This window comes from Callospermophilus lateralis, chromosome 13 (assembly GCF_048772815.1).
Source record: "Callospermophilus lateralis isolate mCalLat2 chromosome 13, mCalLat2.hap1, whole genome shotgun sequence".
NCBI classification, from domain to species: domain Eukaryota; kingdom Metazoa; phylum Chordata; class Mammalia; order Rodentia; family Sciuridae; genus Callospermophilus; species Callospermophilus lateralis.
This window is the reverse complement of record NC_135317.1, coordinates 94,192,404-94,208,141: the sequence shown is the minus strand read 5'-3', so window position 1 is coordinate 94,208,141 and position 15,738 is coordinate 94,192,404. Positions and strand designations below refer to the sequence as shown.

The 15,738-nt window shown below is 32.6% G+C and overlaps 1 protein-coding gene across 5 annotated transcripts in view; it reads right to left on the bottom strand.

Annotated features, from left to right (window-relative positions):
- The window catches only part of Edem3 (ER degradation enhancing alpha-mannosidase like protein 3), a 70,924-nt gene that overhangs the window by 45,234 nt on the left and 9,952 nt on the right, over window positions 1-15,738 (bottom strand). For all 5 annotated transcript variants that reach the window (XM_076831421.2, XM_076831422.2, XM_076831424.2 and 2 more), the window contains exons 3-6: window positions 6,728-6,828; window positions 6,202-6,241; window positions 1,359-1,471; window positions 159-312 (exon numbers count right to left, since the gene is read on the bottom strand). In XM_076831421.2, coding sequence (XP_076687536.1) covers window positions 159-312; window positions 1,359-1,471; window positions 6,202-6,241; window positions 6,728-6,828 — 408 coding nt within the window. The remainder of the gene's footprint in view (window positions 1-158; window positions 313-1,358; window positions 1,472-6,201; window positions 6,242-6,727; window positions 6,829-15,738) is intronic.

The following is a 15,738-nucleotide window of genomic DNA, read 5'->3' as shown; positions in this document are numbered from 1 at the left end:
TATAATTTTGTTATATAGTTTTGAAGCATTTTTTTCCAGTGCTAATAAAGAATGAAACCATTGAGAAACAATGGCTCTGATCAAAAAAACATTTAAATATTTTGTAAAACAACAAAGGAAGTATACAAAGACTGTTATACATATTTAGAATTACTTACTCTTGGGTAAGGAAGGCCACTGGTAGTATTGAAAGCTGGTAAAAGTTTGTAACCCAATTGCTTTGCCATTTGCAGAAGTTCATCATTGTACCACTGCATGTATTCACCTTTTTCTTTCAGCATGATTGCCAGTGAGTGTCCACCCAAAAGACCCCTGTGATCACAGAGATGATATTATCTACCTCTTACAGACACTTAAACATTCCACCTAAAAATGTGTGAGCATTTTGTTATCAACAAGTAAGCATAAGTAAGGAAAGACCATAGAAGACCTTAATTCTTTACTGGCTACTTATGTTATGGCAAACTATTAGAATTACACAGCCAACATCAGATATTCTATGTTATTGTAAAGTGTTTGGCATTTTTAAATACACTAAATTTTCTTAAAACAAAGAACATCCTAGACATCGCATATAACAAATGTGACAAATTAATCTTAACAAACTGCAAACTTAAAAATTTATCACCATAACATTTTAAAAATAAAAACCTCCTACTCCAGTAAGTGTAAAAGATTCATAAACTCTGAAAAGCTACATTACCACTCATATTTAATTGAAGAGTAGACTTATTTGAACAAAAGGAAATGAGGTACAATAATATAAAAGTAATTATTAAATATAAAAATTTACTAATGTTGAAATGAGTGACTAAATCTTATAATTACACATTTAAAAAAATTTTTTTAGTTGTATGTGGACACAATATCTTTATTTTTATTTGTTTATTTTTATGTGGTGCTGAGGATCGAACCCAGGGCCTCACGCATGCGAGGCAAGCGCTCCACCACTGAGCTACAACCACAGCCCATAATTACACATTTTTAAGCACCCCAAGATCATTTCATATTGTTTAGTTGAAAGGCAATCCTATAAATTTGAATTTATTTGGCTTCGTTGAGAGGTGCATGGCTAAGGTAACCAACTATGGAAGCTAGTGAAAAAACCTGTGACATAGCTAATACGACCTATGTCCAACCTACTGTTGCTTTTTACATAGAGAATACCTCTGATTTGCAGCTACCACTCCAAAAACAGCTGCTGTCTGTGACCAATATAAAGCAAGGTTTTCTAACTCTGTGGGACAATACTCCAGTTTTTGAACATAAGAAACTACTTCCTTACCTTTGATCCATAAGCAATTTATCCTAAGCTTCTCAATTACTAAAATTAAAGCATTGGTGGTTTAAGTACTCACCCCAGAACTCTGATGTTTGTTTCAAAGACAGAAACAACGACATCATTATCTAAATTAACATCTCTTAAAACTTTTCTCACAGCTTCCTCAAATTCTTTAGTTTTATTTAATACCTAGGAGAAGAAAATTACAAAATGAAGTTCTTTTCTACAAAGTCAAGGACAAATATTCTCAGAATGAGCTACTAAAAGCAACTTAGAACACTTTAAAATGCAAAAAAGTGGCATATATAATAATTAATATTTCCCTTAAGTGTATTATAAAATTTATAATACCATAACATTTTAAAAATAAAAACCTCCTATCTCAAACTAAAAAAAATTAAATGCCTAATTACTTAGCCTCTTTATACCTTTCTTTTTCAGTCATACTGAAGTATCTTTTTTTTTTTTAGTTGTAGTTGGACACAATACCTTTATTTATTTTAATGTGGTGCTGAGGATCAAATCCACATACTGAAGTATCTTTTTTTTTTAGTTGTAGTTGGACACAATACCTTTATTTATTTATTTATTTTAATGTGGTGCTGAGGATCAAATCCAGGGCCTCATACATGCTAGGCAAGCACTCTACCACTGACCACAACCCCAGCCCCATACTGAAGCATCTTTAGAACTTTAAAACAATCATTAGCAAAACTGATACTAGTTTCTTAGTACATGTTGGGCATCTCTAAGCCAAAAATTGGAAATCTAAGCATTTTTGAGTTTTCAAGGTTATATTGGCATTACTCAAAATGTTTCTGATTTTGGATCATTTCAGATTTTGGGGTTAGGGATCCAAAAAAGTAAAGGCTATTACAGCATACCAAAATACAAAAACTGAAATCTCTAACACTTCTGGCCCCATGTATTTCAGGAAACCACCTCCCCTCATAAATATGAGTGTTCTCTTTCTCTCTCTGTATACACATACACACATGAAAAACCTATGACCTCATGAGGTGAACTTTACTGGGATTGGTTTCCAAGTCAAAACCAAACAAACCACTCATCCTATATACCAAACACCATCTTAAACAACAGTTTACTCTCAGAAGAAAGTGCTTTCTTTAACTGACTGATCCTAAGTGTACACCTGCCATCTTTATCCCATGGTCGTCCTGTTCATTAAGGAAGCTGTGTAATAATACAGCTCACAGGCTCTCAGTTTGATCCCCAGCACCAAGAAAAAAGCAGGTCCTGATCAGAATTCTGGTTCTTTCACTTACTACCTGCGATCCAAGTCAAGTTCCTTTAACCTCTGAGCCTGTTCCTCTGAGCCTGTTCACCTAGAAAAAGAAGAAATGCCTACTCCTATGGTTGCTTTCTTAAATGAGATAATGTGTATCAACTGCTTTTAGCAGAGTGTCTGAATACTAAGTCTTAACATAAAGTGTCTAACCTCATTACTATTATCACCACGTAGGTCTAGAATTCTGACTAAACAACTCTGTGGATTCTTGCATGAGCTCTATCACATGGCTCACTGTTATTACACAGGCTGTTTTGATCTTTCAGTCTAAATTAAGGCTGCATGACTAGATGTTATTTAGAGACTAGACACATTAGAAGTGTTCTTCCTTCCCTCGACTGTTCAATATTTTTGTTTTGGAATTGTTTTTTTTTTTTTAACTTGACCTGATACTTTCACAAAAAATTCTAATTCAGGTTTAAGACATTCCATAAGATTATGTGCCTAATTTCAAGTAAAAGTAAATCAGAGGCAAGTTCTAAGTACTAAGTTCTAAGTCTTTTCAATCTCAAAATCCATGTAAACTCTGCAGCAATAAAAGTAGATGCAAATTGTCCTGGTCCCCTTACTTGTGGAATGAAACACAACAGTTCTACCCTCCCACCCTCCAAACACATACATTTTAGTATCCAGTTTTTAATCTCATCTCACCTTCTCCCTAGTCTATCTCCTGAGTTTTATTTTTCTGTCACTCTTCTTACAAATTTCCTTCCACATGTGTTCTCTAACTGAATAACTTTTCCCCCTTCTCGCCAATATCAAACTAACCAACAATAGTACCGATATCATGTGTTTCAAATGAGATAAAAGGGGACAGAGAGTTATCTCTGTATATAATTAGCTAGAAAATTTGTTTTAAATCAGCTCCAATAGTTTCTTAATCTTCTAGCTGATAACAAAAGAACAATCCAGATCTCATTCTTTCCCCCATGATCTTTAATCTGTTTCAATTTTTTTCTACAGATTTCATGGTAATGTTGAATTTAAAGGTACCCTTAACATTTCACTGCTTGACTCTATGACAATCAATAGAAACTAGATACCTGGTATTTTGAATAGTTTAAATTTGAAGATCAAATTATGGCAACAGAAATTCTACTTAACATATTATGGTATGACAAAAATAAAAATGGTAGAGCTGTATACACTGTTACAGTGATATATCCTATTAATATTTTCAAATTGTTAAATCACCAAATGAAAAATTAATCACAGAATAAAAGCAAAGTCAATCAGAAATATTACTACTTGTATTGACAAATGTATAACATAACATTCCTTCTAAATATAGTAAAACATTTCAAAGTACTTTAATTTCCTCTAATTTTTTGTTTTAATTCAGAAGAAAATATTTAATAAAAATTAATAAAAATTCAAAATGAATTTATATATTTCAAAGCTTTAATACTATGTAATAAGTTACTTTCATTATTCCCTCTTGAAAAGACTGAAATTTAAAGATTTCATGTAGTAAGTTTTTAAGTGTTTATCAGACTTTACTGATTTTTGTGCTTGACTCCTCTTAGACAGCTTCAACAACCAAGCATTACTTATCTAACTCTAAACCAAAGATCAGCGAGAAGTAATATAGCTACTAGGGACCAGCACCTATTCTAGACCCTTTTGTAGTAAAAACAGGGGTCCACAGAAATTAAATAATTTGGCCAAGTATCACTTCTTGTTACTCCCTGCTACTCAGAGTGAGGACACAACTTACAGTACAATCTTGTTATACCACACACTTTGGTGTGGCCTACTGGATCAGAGTTCACATGTTAGCAAGATTCCTAGGCAACCTACAGTACATTCAAGCTTAAAAATTAATGCATACATCAGAATCATCTGGAAAACTTGTTTATGTGCTGGGCCTCTCTCCCAGCTTCTGATTCAGTATGTCTGCAATACAGCCAGAGAATTTGTATTTCTTACTAGATCTCAGGTAATGCTGATGCTACTGGCCCAGGGATCTTATTTTGAGAACCAGTGCCAAAGTGTGTAACAAGTATAACCTGAAGGATATAACCTTCATAATAATTAATGGCTTCCCCATTAGAGAGGCCAACAGATTACTAAATGTAGGAAAAGTTATACATCCTGAAACTACTTTTTCTCCTTCATTTCTGATAATATTTTGGAGAACTCATATGTTGAGGTCAGTGTTCATGAAAATCAACTAATAACTTAGAGAAATGATGAAAAACTTGCTACATAGAGAAATAGAGCTGAGACAAATAATGAGAAACAAATTTAAGCACGCCTATGGTCCTTCCCAATGCAAAGCATCTGCTCTTCACCTACTCCCAAAATAGACCTGATATGTAACAGGTATAAATAAAAATTACCTATACCTGTACAGGTTCAGTTAGCAATAAGCTATTTTATGCTGAACACCCAGGACAACGAAACCAAAAATTAGGCATCAAGTAGGAGAAATGAAAAAAAATGCACATTCTATTTTTCATAGATATTATAATGGGGCTTACACATTCCATTCGTCTCTTAAAAAAATAAAGTTCCAAACTCTGACCCAGTTAAGAAGATCTAAACAACCACATTTTTCTCAACCATTGACACATTTTAAAACTGAAGAGACTCAACTACTATGTAGAACTATAAAGCTCTAATAGAAAAAATTTTTAAAGAGGAAAAAATAAACAGTAATACCCAGCGTCACCCAGAATAATTAAATCAGAATAACTTAAGCAGGGATTCCCCCACCCCCACAGGTGATCTTTGTAGGTTGCTATTAGAACTGAGAATCTTTGTTCTAAAAATAAAATATGCCTTGGTGAAAAAAGAATATTGAAACTATCCAGAAGCAAAGTTTGGTTCTGAAAAATTTCTGCTACCCTGAAGATATTTTTGTCTTGTTTTGTTTTTTGAATATTAATAAGCACTTGGGACATCAACATCAGGCCTAAAGAAAATCCTTAAAAGAGATTACTTTGATACTATAAGATCTAAAAGAAAGACACTACTTGAAATCATAACATCTGGAACTCAATCTTTCCCCTTTGTGATTTCAAATAGTTCTACATCATATGAGCTTGAAGAGAGCCAAGAAGTCATTAATGCTAAAAATTACTGTTCAAAAAATAAACTTGTTTATGAACATAATATAAAAAGATTCTAGTTAATAATTTCAGTGTTATTGTGGCATATAATTATGAAACAAGATATATCAATGACATTTGCCAAAAGTATTTTCTTCTAATAACTTCAATCCAACTTAAAAAGGCTAGGAGGGGGCTGGGGTTGTGGCTCAGTGACAGCGATTTGCCTTAGCATATGTGAGGCATCGGGTTCAATTCTCAATACCGCATATAAATAAATAAATAAAACAAAGTTTCATCAACATTAAAAAAAAAAGGCTAGGAGAACCTCCCTAAGATGTCATCACATAAAGTGACAGCCCTATAAATTATTTGGGCATTTCTATTATTCTGCATAATTTCACTTGACATTCACTTGACACCATTAACTCTACAGTGATTTATTTAGAAGCAAACATCTGTACATCTTAAATTTTGAAGGCTTTTATTTTATACTGTATTGATTATATTCATAATACTTGAATGTGTATATTATATTCAAAAAGAATCAAACGTACCACAAGAGTGTCCAAAGAATCAATCAGTGTCAGGGAAAATCTGAGAAACAAGTATAATGAGACACAAAACATTAGCATTCTAAGTATTTTATTCACAAAGTATAAACAGACATACCCACATCCTATTACTGGTAGCTTCTATTAACTAGTACTTCCATATATCTATGTTGCAATACAACATAAAAAGCACTGAATGAATCTGAAAAGTCTTAACATTCTACACATCTTTGAAGATATACACAGACATTTATTAGTGATTTTAAAAACAAATGAAAATATAAAAGTAACAACACTTTATAATGTTAATATGCATATAGCTTTAACAAACTAATTTTTCTCCAATCTAAGAGGTAAATTGATCAATTTTTTTTACAAAGACAATAGAAAGGAACAAAGGTGTTTAATGTAATACTTAAAAGTGATTTTCAAAATTTAGCAAATTCCTGGAAGTAAGACTGCAAACTGCCTCTAAGGAGCCTATGACATGGGACTGCGAATGCTAGGCCAGGCCTTGCACTCTACTCACTTTCCCAAGGCATCATCCACATCGCCCCGACTTGGCTCCTGGCCTCTCACTCGACCTCTACAGGTTAAAGGCATGAGTTCATCAGCTGGGTAAGCATGTTCCTGCAAAAGAAAACTTACTAAGTCACTAAGCAAGATAAGAGAAAGTACAAATCATTTAGCAAATATGACCTTTTCATGGTTAAAAAAAAAAAAAAGTAAGATGAGATTTAGTCAAAAGTTGTACAATCTTTAGAGTCTAGAAAATTTTAAATTATAATTACTAATGTAACACCTGCTTGAAAAAAAGTCAAACAATACAAAAAATATTCCTTTAAAAAGCTGATAACCAGGGCTGGAGGTGTAGCTCATTGGTAGAGCATTTGCTTAGCATGTGTAAGGTCCTAGGTTCAAACCCCAGTGTCCCAAACAAAACAAAACTAAACAAAAAACCTATCCAAATAAAAACTCCCCACACAATCTGATTTCCCTCCACTAATCTCATTCCCCAGAGGCTACTACTGTTAAGACTGGCATTTAGGGTTAGGGTTGTGGCTTAGAGGTGCCTAGCACGCTTGCCTAGCATGCTTGAGGGACTGGGTTCAATCCTCAACACCACATAAAAATGAAGATATTGTGTCCACCTACAACTAAAAAATAAATGTTAAAAGACTAGCATTTATCTTCCAGATTTATCCATACACATTTAAATGTATGTACATATATAATTAATAATTTTTATTTATATACAGGTGCTATGCCACATGCATATACTACTCTAAAATTTGTTCATTTGAATCACAGTGAGGTTCACCCCCATCTAGAATACTATGGATATACTTCATTCTAATAACTGCAAAGTAATAATTTAATATTAGCTAATATTCACTGAGCACTTACATTCTAAGCACTATTCTAGACATTTTAATAATTTAATTATCACAACAACCCTCTGTAATAGACTCAACTCCATTTCACAGCTGAGAAAATTGGGGCCTAGAGAAATTAAAGAAGCCTAGGCCATGCAGGTAGTAAATGAAAGATCCAGAATTCAAAGCAAGATAATCTGACTCCAGAACCTATGGTTCCTGCTCCTCAGAGTATTCCACAGTACAGACATGCCAATTTATTTCTATCTTCATTGATGAATATGTAGGTTGATTTCTCATTTTCAGTATACAAACAATGCTGCAATGTGCACGAGGCCTTGGGTTCAATCTCTAGCACCACCAAAAACAAATAACAAAAAAACCAATGCTGTAAAGTACATCTGCCTCTTATACATATGCTAGAATTTCTGTGAATTACTTGAAAACAACCCACTGAGTCAAGGGCATATTAATTTTTTAGTATTCCCTTTCTCATTCTAATAGTCATAATTAATTTTTTATATTATCAAACCAATGGCATCAATTTACAATTTATTATATTCTAACATAGGAGATAATCAATGCTTTATATCTTGCCAATCTGGATTAAAAAACTGTAATCTCAAATTTCAGTTTTAATAAGGATAAGCATCTTTTTGTTTTTATTAGTCATTGCTACTACCTTTTTGAAATGTTTGTTTATACCTTTTTTCCATTTTTCTGGGTTATGGGGGGTGCAAAAAAGACTTATTATGTTTGTTATATATAGTAAATATTTTTCTCCTGTCTTTTGTCTTTTAACTTTTTTTTATGGTGTTTTCACATTAAGCTTAGTCTCTTCCTTTTATAAGACTACCCTAGGCCTCTGAAAATAGTACTCTTACAATTGTATATTTTTTTTTCTTACATTTAAATATCTACCTAGAATCTACTTTGTGTTTATAATGTGAAATAGGGAATTTAACAGCATTAGCACCCCCAACAGCCAATTTTATAAATGCCACTTTAAAAAAAAAAATTCATTCCCACAATGATTTTTCTGCTGCAATAAATTATTAAAATGTACAGAAATTCACTGCCCACAAACACACATTTTTGTAGTCTCTATTCTGTTCTGTGGACATATTTGCCTATCCCAAAACCATTATCTTAATTATTCTATCTTCGCACCATACTTTCTCACATTGATTCTAGATAATTTTAAAATTTCCTTCATATTCTAAAGTTTTATTTAGAAGAACCTAATCTGGGAGAACTGATGTCTTTACTAACTGATTCTTCCTATCTAGGAATATATTACCATATTTATTCACAATTTTATGAATTCAGTTCTCACATATTTTTTATTAAGAACATATTCGGTTCTGACTTTTTTTTTTTTTTTTTTTTTGGTACCAGGGATTGAACTCAGGGGCACTCAACAACTGAGCCATATCCCCAGCCCAATTTTGTATTTTATTAGGAGACAGGATCTCACCGAGTTGCTTAATGCCTTGCTTTTGCTGAGGATGGATTTGAACTCTTGATCCTCCTGTCTCAGCCTCCGGAGCTGCTGGGATTACGGGCATGAGCCACCATGCCTCGCTTCTCACATATTTTTATTAGAGCATTATAATTATGCATACATATATTTCTAATATTCATTAACAGGTACTTTATAGTTTGGATTACTGAGATTTTTTTTAGAGAGAGCGAGAAAAAAAATATGAATAAATTTTAATATTTATTTTTTAGTTTTCGGCAGACACAACATCTTTGTATGTGGTGCTGAGGATCGAACCTGGGCCGCACGCGTGCCAGGCAAGCGCGCTACCGCTTGAGCTACATCCCCAGCCCTGAGATTTATTTTTTTTAAAAGAATGACATGACAGTTCATTTTCAGTTTAGATGCTGATAAAGTACGTGCAAAAATTTTTTTTCCTACCTACTATAAACACAAGCTGAGCTTGAAAATAAAGAAATTTTCAAGTACCAAAAGTAAATAGTGGATTATAGAAGATAAAGCTGCATGACTACAACATAAGCACTAGGAATAAAGAGGCTTTAGTGGGAATCACAGTAATGCCCAAAGGGCACCAGAGTTGATGCTGCTGGCCCTGCACATGTGGCCATAGCCAGGACCAGGCTCTCTAAGTTGGCTAGCTGCTTCTATGAAACTGGACTGAATATTTCCTACCTTCTAGTCACAGAATTAATAGAAAAGGAAAGAAACAAGAAACACCTGCTGAACTTTATATTTTCTTCACCAAGGGAGAGTCATAAAAGATTTTCCCTAAGATTAATACAATATCAGAAGCATTTAGAGGTTAGAAACATTGTGTTAACTTCATGTTTCAATTTTAGAAAACATTTATTAACCTCCTGCCAAGAAAATAATAGGATTACCATACTCTTACTTTTTCCCACTTAATATAGCACTTTTGTCAGCTATGTTATCATAGGCAGTCTTCTCTTCACACCGTCTCACTTTGCATAATTTTCTACCACTACAACTTAAACATCCAAGAACATGGTTCAAATGTCAGTTAGTAACTGCATAAAATACAAATTTTGATGCTAGTTCTTTAGCCCACAAATCACTACATAAATAACAGATGTTTATCCTGATTGGCAATCAACTGTATTACTTCCTTCAATGTCAGTCAGTAACTGATCACTCTGTATATTCATGTCCAAGTCCTTAAGTTCACACATAGACAGCAAGGATGTGGTGTGCTGACTTCTTGTCATTCAGTGATAATCATCCTATGTGACAGTTTACAAACTGGATAATAAAAGAGCATTAGTCAACAAAGACGAAAGCTCAGGAAAGAAAAAGAAAAAAGAAAAATGGAATGTTGGAAGTGAAATTCAAATTGAACATAAATGGGTTTAGAGAAAAAATGGCTGACCCTGGAAATGTTAACACTGCACCATTCAAGAAACATATGCAGCCAGAGAAACTTAGTGAAAGCCAAGTTACCAACATAACTTAAGAAAGTGGTTGGGAAAGGATGAAGACATCACAGAGGAAGTGAGGCCTGCAAAAGCCTTCTTATTGGAGGAAGTCCAGGAACATTTCTTGACACTAAAAGAGCAAAGGATAAAATGTCAGAAGTGGATCCAAACTTAAAAGCAGTGTGAAAATTCATCAAGCATAGAAAAGATGCTTGCTCCTATCCTAAGTGATACAGTGAGAAGCCACAGGCAAGGAAGTGTTGTTCAAACTGCTTTTAATGAGTGTTTTACAAAGAAAAACAACTTATTTTTCAGTATTTTTAATTGTGGTATACCAAATATCATTTTGCTATTTTTTCCATTTCTCTCTAAATTTATAACCATCAGAAACAGACTTTTTAATGTTTTGACAAAGATTTTTCGAAGCTTATAACATTTGCATTTTAGTGTGGAATCTCAATTCCCAATATTGCTAGTGTTAGAGCCCTTCTACATGAGGGGAGTCAATTACACCATTTTTCTATGGACTCTCCATTCTTGAGGTTTTAGTTGTGACTTCTCCTAGCTGCTCAGTGTCCTCAGGTAGTTTATTCATATTAGCTTATTTTAAATATTGTTCTGGTTTTCCTGGGACAACAATCTGAATGGATGCTTGAGGCAGCTTTCCTTCAGAAATTGGAAGATACATCTCCACACCCTTCATATATTCACTGAGTACTGCTGTGGCAAAGTTTCTAAGAGCAGTCCAATCTTTTGTACACTGTACATAACTTGTTTTTATTAAGCGAATGCCCATGAGTTTTCATTCTTAAATTTCAGCAAGAATGGTTCCAATTACATGTCCAACTCTCTCCTACTGCCTCTCACTCAACTGAATTATCTAGATTCTAAACTCATAGTACATTAAGAAAAAGAAAAATAGAGACCAGGAACATTACACATACAGTCAATAGAAAGGCAAAGACAAAAACCAAAATTAACCAACCAAACAAAACACTCAAAACTTTTAAAACTGGCTGAAGAATATGAAAAAGAAAAAGCATCGAAGCCTAAAACCTCTTCAAGTATTCATAAAAATTGAGTGCTCTATGATTCATTCCCTGAGGAAAGGATTCCAGGCAACAGATGTTTTGATATAATTAGAATCCACATACAGCTACCAAATTCTGAATTCAATACAGTATTCAGTAATTTTTTCAGCATAAATCCCTAATTACTTTTACATGTGTTTTTTCACATGTCAAATTCCTAATTACTTTTTCAGGTGTCAATTCCAATAGAAGTGATTTCCAAGAATGGACATATTTCACTGCTTTATAGTTTAATATTTAACATATAAATAACAGAAGTCAGGAAAACCAAAATTTTAAAAGTTGCTGATGTATTTCAAAAGTCATTCTGTAAAAAGCTCATTGAAATGTTAATTTGGTTGTTAAAATTTCCTTTCTATTTTAAACCCCTGCTTAGAAAACTTCACACTATTTTTAAGGTTTTATAAAACAGACACAAACACCTCTGTCTGAAATAAAATACAAACTCCAAATAAAATATGAAAATTCAAACCCTGAACTTACCTAATAATAAAAATGTAACTAGCAAGCAAAGCATAACAATCACATAAAGGAGTTTTGAGCCGTGTATGAAAATATTTTATGTCCTTTTGTTTCAAGATTAAGGATAAAAGTAAAACCACACCCTTTTCTTTGGGTTAACCACAAAGCAAACTAGAGAGGGCTCCAGACAGTAATGCATACGTGGCAAATAAACAGAGACTTCAAACATCCTGGCTGTCCCAAGTACAGTAGTATCTCCTCTTCACAGTGTGCTTCCAGGCATGACTGAGAGCCACGAAGACATTTAATAACTACCACTCAGAAATAAAATACGAGTGATAAAAAAGTCCTATACAAATTAAGTGTATGTGCCTAGTTAAAGCAAAAGGGTAAAAATAAATTATAAAGAAACAGTAGATTCTCCACATCAGACTTAAATTTAATAGGGCCTTGGGGTGACAAACTGATCTAAAACAATCAAAGCAACATCAAAAATTTACTTTTTAGTAAAATAAATTCTAAAATTAGATAAAAGGTTTTATTCTACTAAAACCAATAATTTAAAAAATCATTAATTATAAAAATTGTTGGAAATACCAGTTATGCTTATTTTCAATAGTTACATACACTTTTTAATGTTTTATTCCAGATCCTCATTGTTAAATATCCTTCCTCCCTAAGGCAGCTAAGATACTCCTTCTTAAAATAAAAACACAACAAAAATAAATAAAAACAAACAAACATACTAATAGAATATGCTAGCTACTGCACCTGCACAATCTACCAACTGTCTTTTCAATTCCACTCCTTTTCTATTTATCACTTATATTCATTTATCAATTTTTTCAGGTGTTTAGAAATTCACTTATCTAAAGTATTTGACTAACTTCCTACACTGAATATTTGTTGTCCTTTAAGGTATCCTATTTCATGAAATGTTTCTCTACTGAGAAGAAATAAGTAAAAAAACTGGAGTTGTCTCATATGATTTTAAATTCATACTACAGATGTAATTATATTTCAAGTTTGTATTCAAATTTAGATGAAAACAAAAGTCTCCAAATTCTTTATTAAAATCAATTTGGTTTTGGTCAATAAAATAAATCAAACTGATATAATATTGTTATATGAAAAAAATAATAATAAATAATGAAATAAAGTCTTGCTACTAGCAGATTTTTTGAATAAAATATTATAACAAGGGCTGGAGCTGTAGCTCAGTGGTAGAACACATGCCTCACATGTATGGGGCACTGGGTTTATCCTCAGCACTACATAAAAATAAATAAAATAAAGATATTATGTCCATCTACAACTAGAACGCGTGCAAAGAGGGTTTTAAAAAAAATTATAATAATAGATGCAGAAAAAGCATCTGGCAAAATTCATGATCAAATTTCTCATTCCATGAATAGAGGGGAATTTAAGTTGATAAAGGGCATCAACAACAACAAAAAAAACCAACATCTAAACTTGTACTCAATAGTGAAAGACTTTTACCCTAAAATTATGAATTAGGCAAGGATCTCACCATTTCTCTTCAATATGCTACTGGAGGTCCAAGCCACTGCCATAGCAGATGGCATGACTGACCATATGGAAGACCCTAAGGAATTTACCAAAGAGCTACTAGAAACAACAAGCTCAGTCTGTCAGAAGACAAAAGTTACTGTATTTCTGTGTAATATTAATGGGAATATGGGAATTAAAATTAGAAAACTATCATTTACAATAGCATCAAAATACAAAATATTTTGGATAAATTTAGCAAAAGCTGCACAAAGACCTGCACATTTAAAACTCAAATGTGGCTTGGACATTAAATAAGGCCTAAATAATGAGACAGAAACATTATATTAATGGATTAAAAGACAATGTTGTTAAGAAATCAATCTCTTTAAATTGATTCTCAGATTTAAACTGTACAAGAAAGCTCAAAGGACTTTTTAAAATAGAAATTGACAATGCGATTCTAAAATTTACATGAAAATATAAAGGATCTAAAATAGCCAAAACCATATTGAAAATAAACAATAAAACTGACAGATCAACACTGCTTAAGTTTAGAACTCAACATGAAGCTATAATAATCAAGACAACGAGATATTGGTATAAGGATATTTAGATCACTAGAACAAGTTACAGAGTCTACAAAGAGACCCACATGTGCATACAAATGGTCTATGGATTGTTTACCCCCCCCCACACACACACACACACACATGTATCGAGGTAATTTAGTGGGGAAAGAATATTAATTTTAACAAATGGTGATAGAATAATTGGATAGCCTCATAGGAAAAAAAAAATGTAAATCCACCTTTACCTCATACCATATACAAAAAATTAACTCAAAATGGATATAAATCTAGATGAACAAGTTAAAATTATAAAACATCTATAAGAAGAAAAGAAAAACTTTGTGATCTTGGGCTAGACAAATATTTTAGGTAAGATATTAAAGGCATGAATTATAAAAGAGAAATTGATAAATTGGACTTGATAGATAATCTTTACAACTTAGTAATAACAGAACAAATGACCTGATTTTGAAATGGAAAAAAAAAGATGTGAACAGACGCTTTATCAAAAAAGATACAGAGCCTGGGATTGTAGCTCAGTGGTAGAGAGCTTGCTTAGTATGCTTAAGGCGCTGGGTTCAATCCTCAGCATCACATAAAAATAAATAAATAAAATAAAGGTATTGTGTCCATCTACAACTAGGAAAAATATTTTAGAAAAGGTATATGAATAGCAAATAGGCACATGGGAAGATTTTCAACATATTATACATCAGGAAAAATCAAATTAAAGTCATAATGAAATAGCATTACACATCCACTAAAATGGTAAAATTAAAAAGACTAAAAATACCAAGTTTTTTAGAGGACATTTAGTAACTGAAACTCATACACTGCCAGTTGCAAACACAAAATATTGCAGCTACTTTAGAAAAGTTTGGAAGTTTCTTATAAAGTTAAACTTACATATGACCTAGTAGTTCTACTCCTAGGTGGAAAATATATGAAAACATATGTCCACACAAAAACTTGCACTCACGAGTTCATGACAGTTTTATAATAATATCAGAAACAAGTTAAATACTCATCAACAAATAGTGTTATATCAAACCAACTGAACATTACTGAGCAACAAATACACTATGATGTCTCACCAATATCAGTAAATCTAAATCATGCTAAATGAAGAAACCTGAATCAAAAGACTACATACTGTATGACAACGTGAAATCCTAGAAAATGGAAAACTATTGTGACAAAAAAATGAAGCAATATTTGGAAGGGTCCGAAGTGAGGGAAAGGAATTTAGTGCAGAGGAGCACAAAGAAAATTTGGGGGGATGATAGAAATGTTCTATATCATTATTATGGTAGTAATTAAATAATTACATACAAATGTCAAATTAAGAATTGTGCACTTAAAATTGGAACTTTACTCCTCATAAATCATACCTAAATTATATTAATTAAACAGAAAGATTTAGTTCTCCTGAATTAAAACTCTATTTGGGGTACCAGAGTATAATTAAAAAACATTATGAGTTAATATGACAGCATTCTTGTATAGGTTTGGTGAAGTTTTAGGACGCTACAAAAGTAGAGGTCAAGGAACAATGACTATTACATGATAATCCCACAATGGTTTATACAAAGA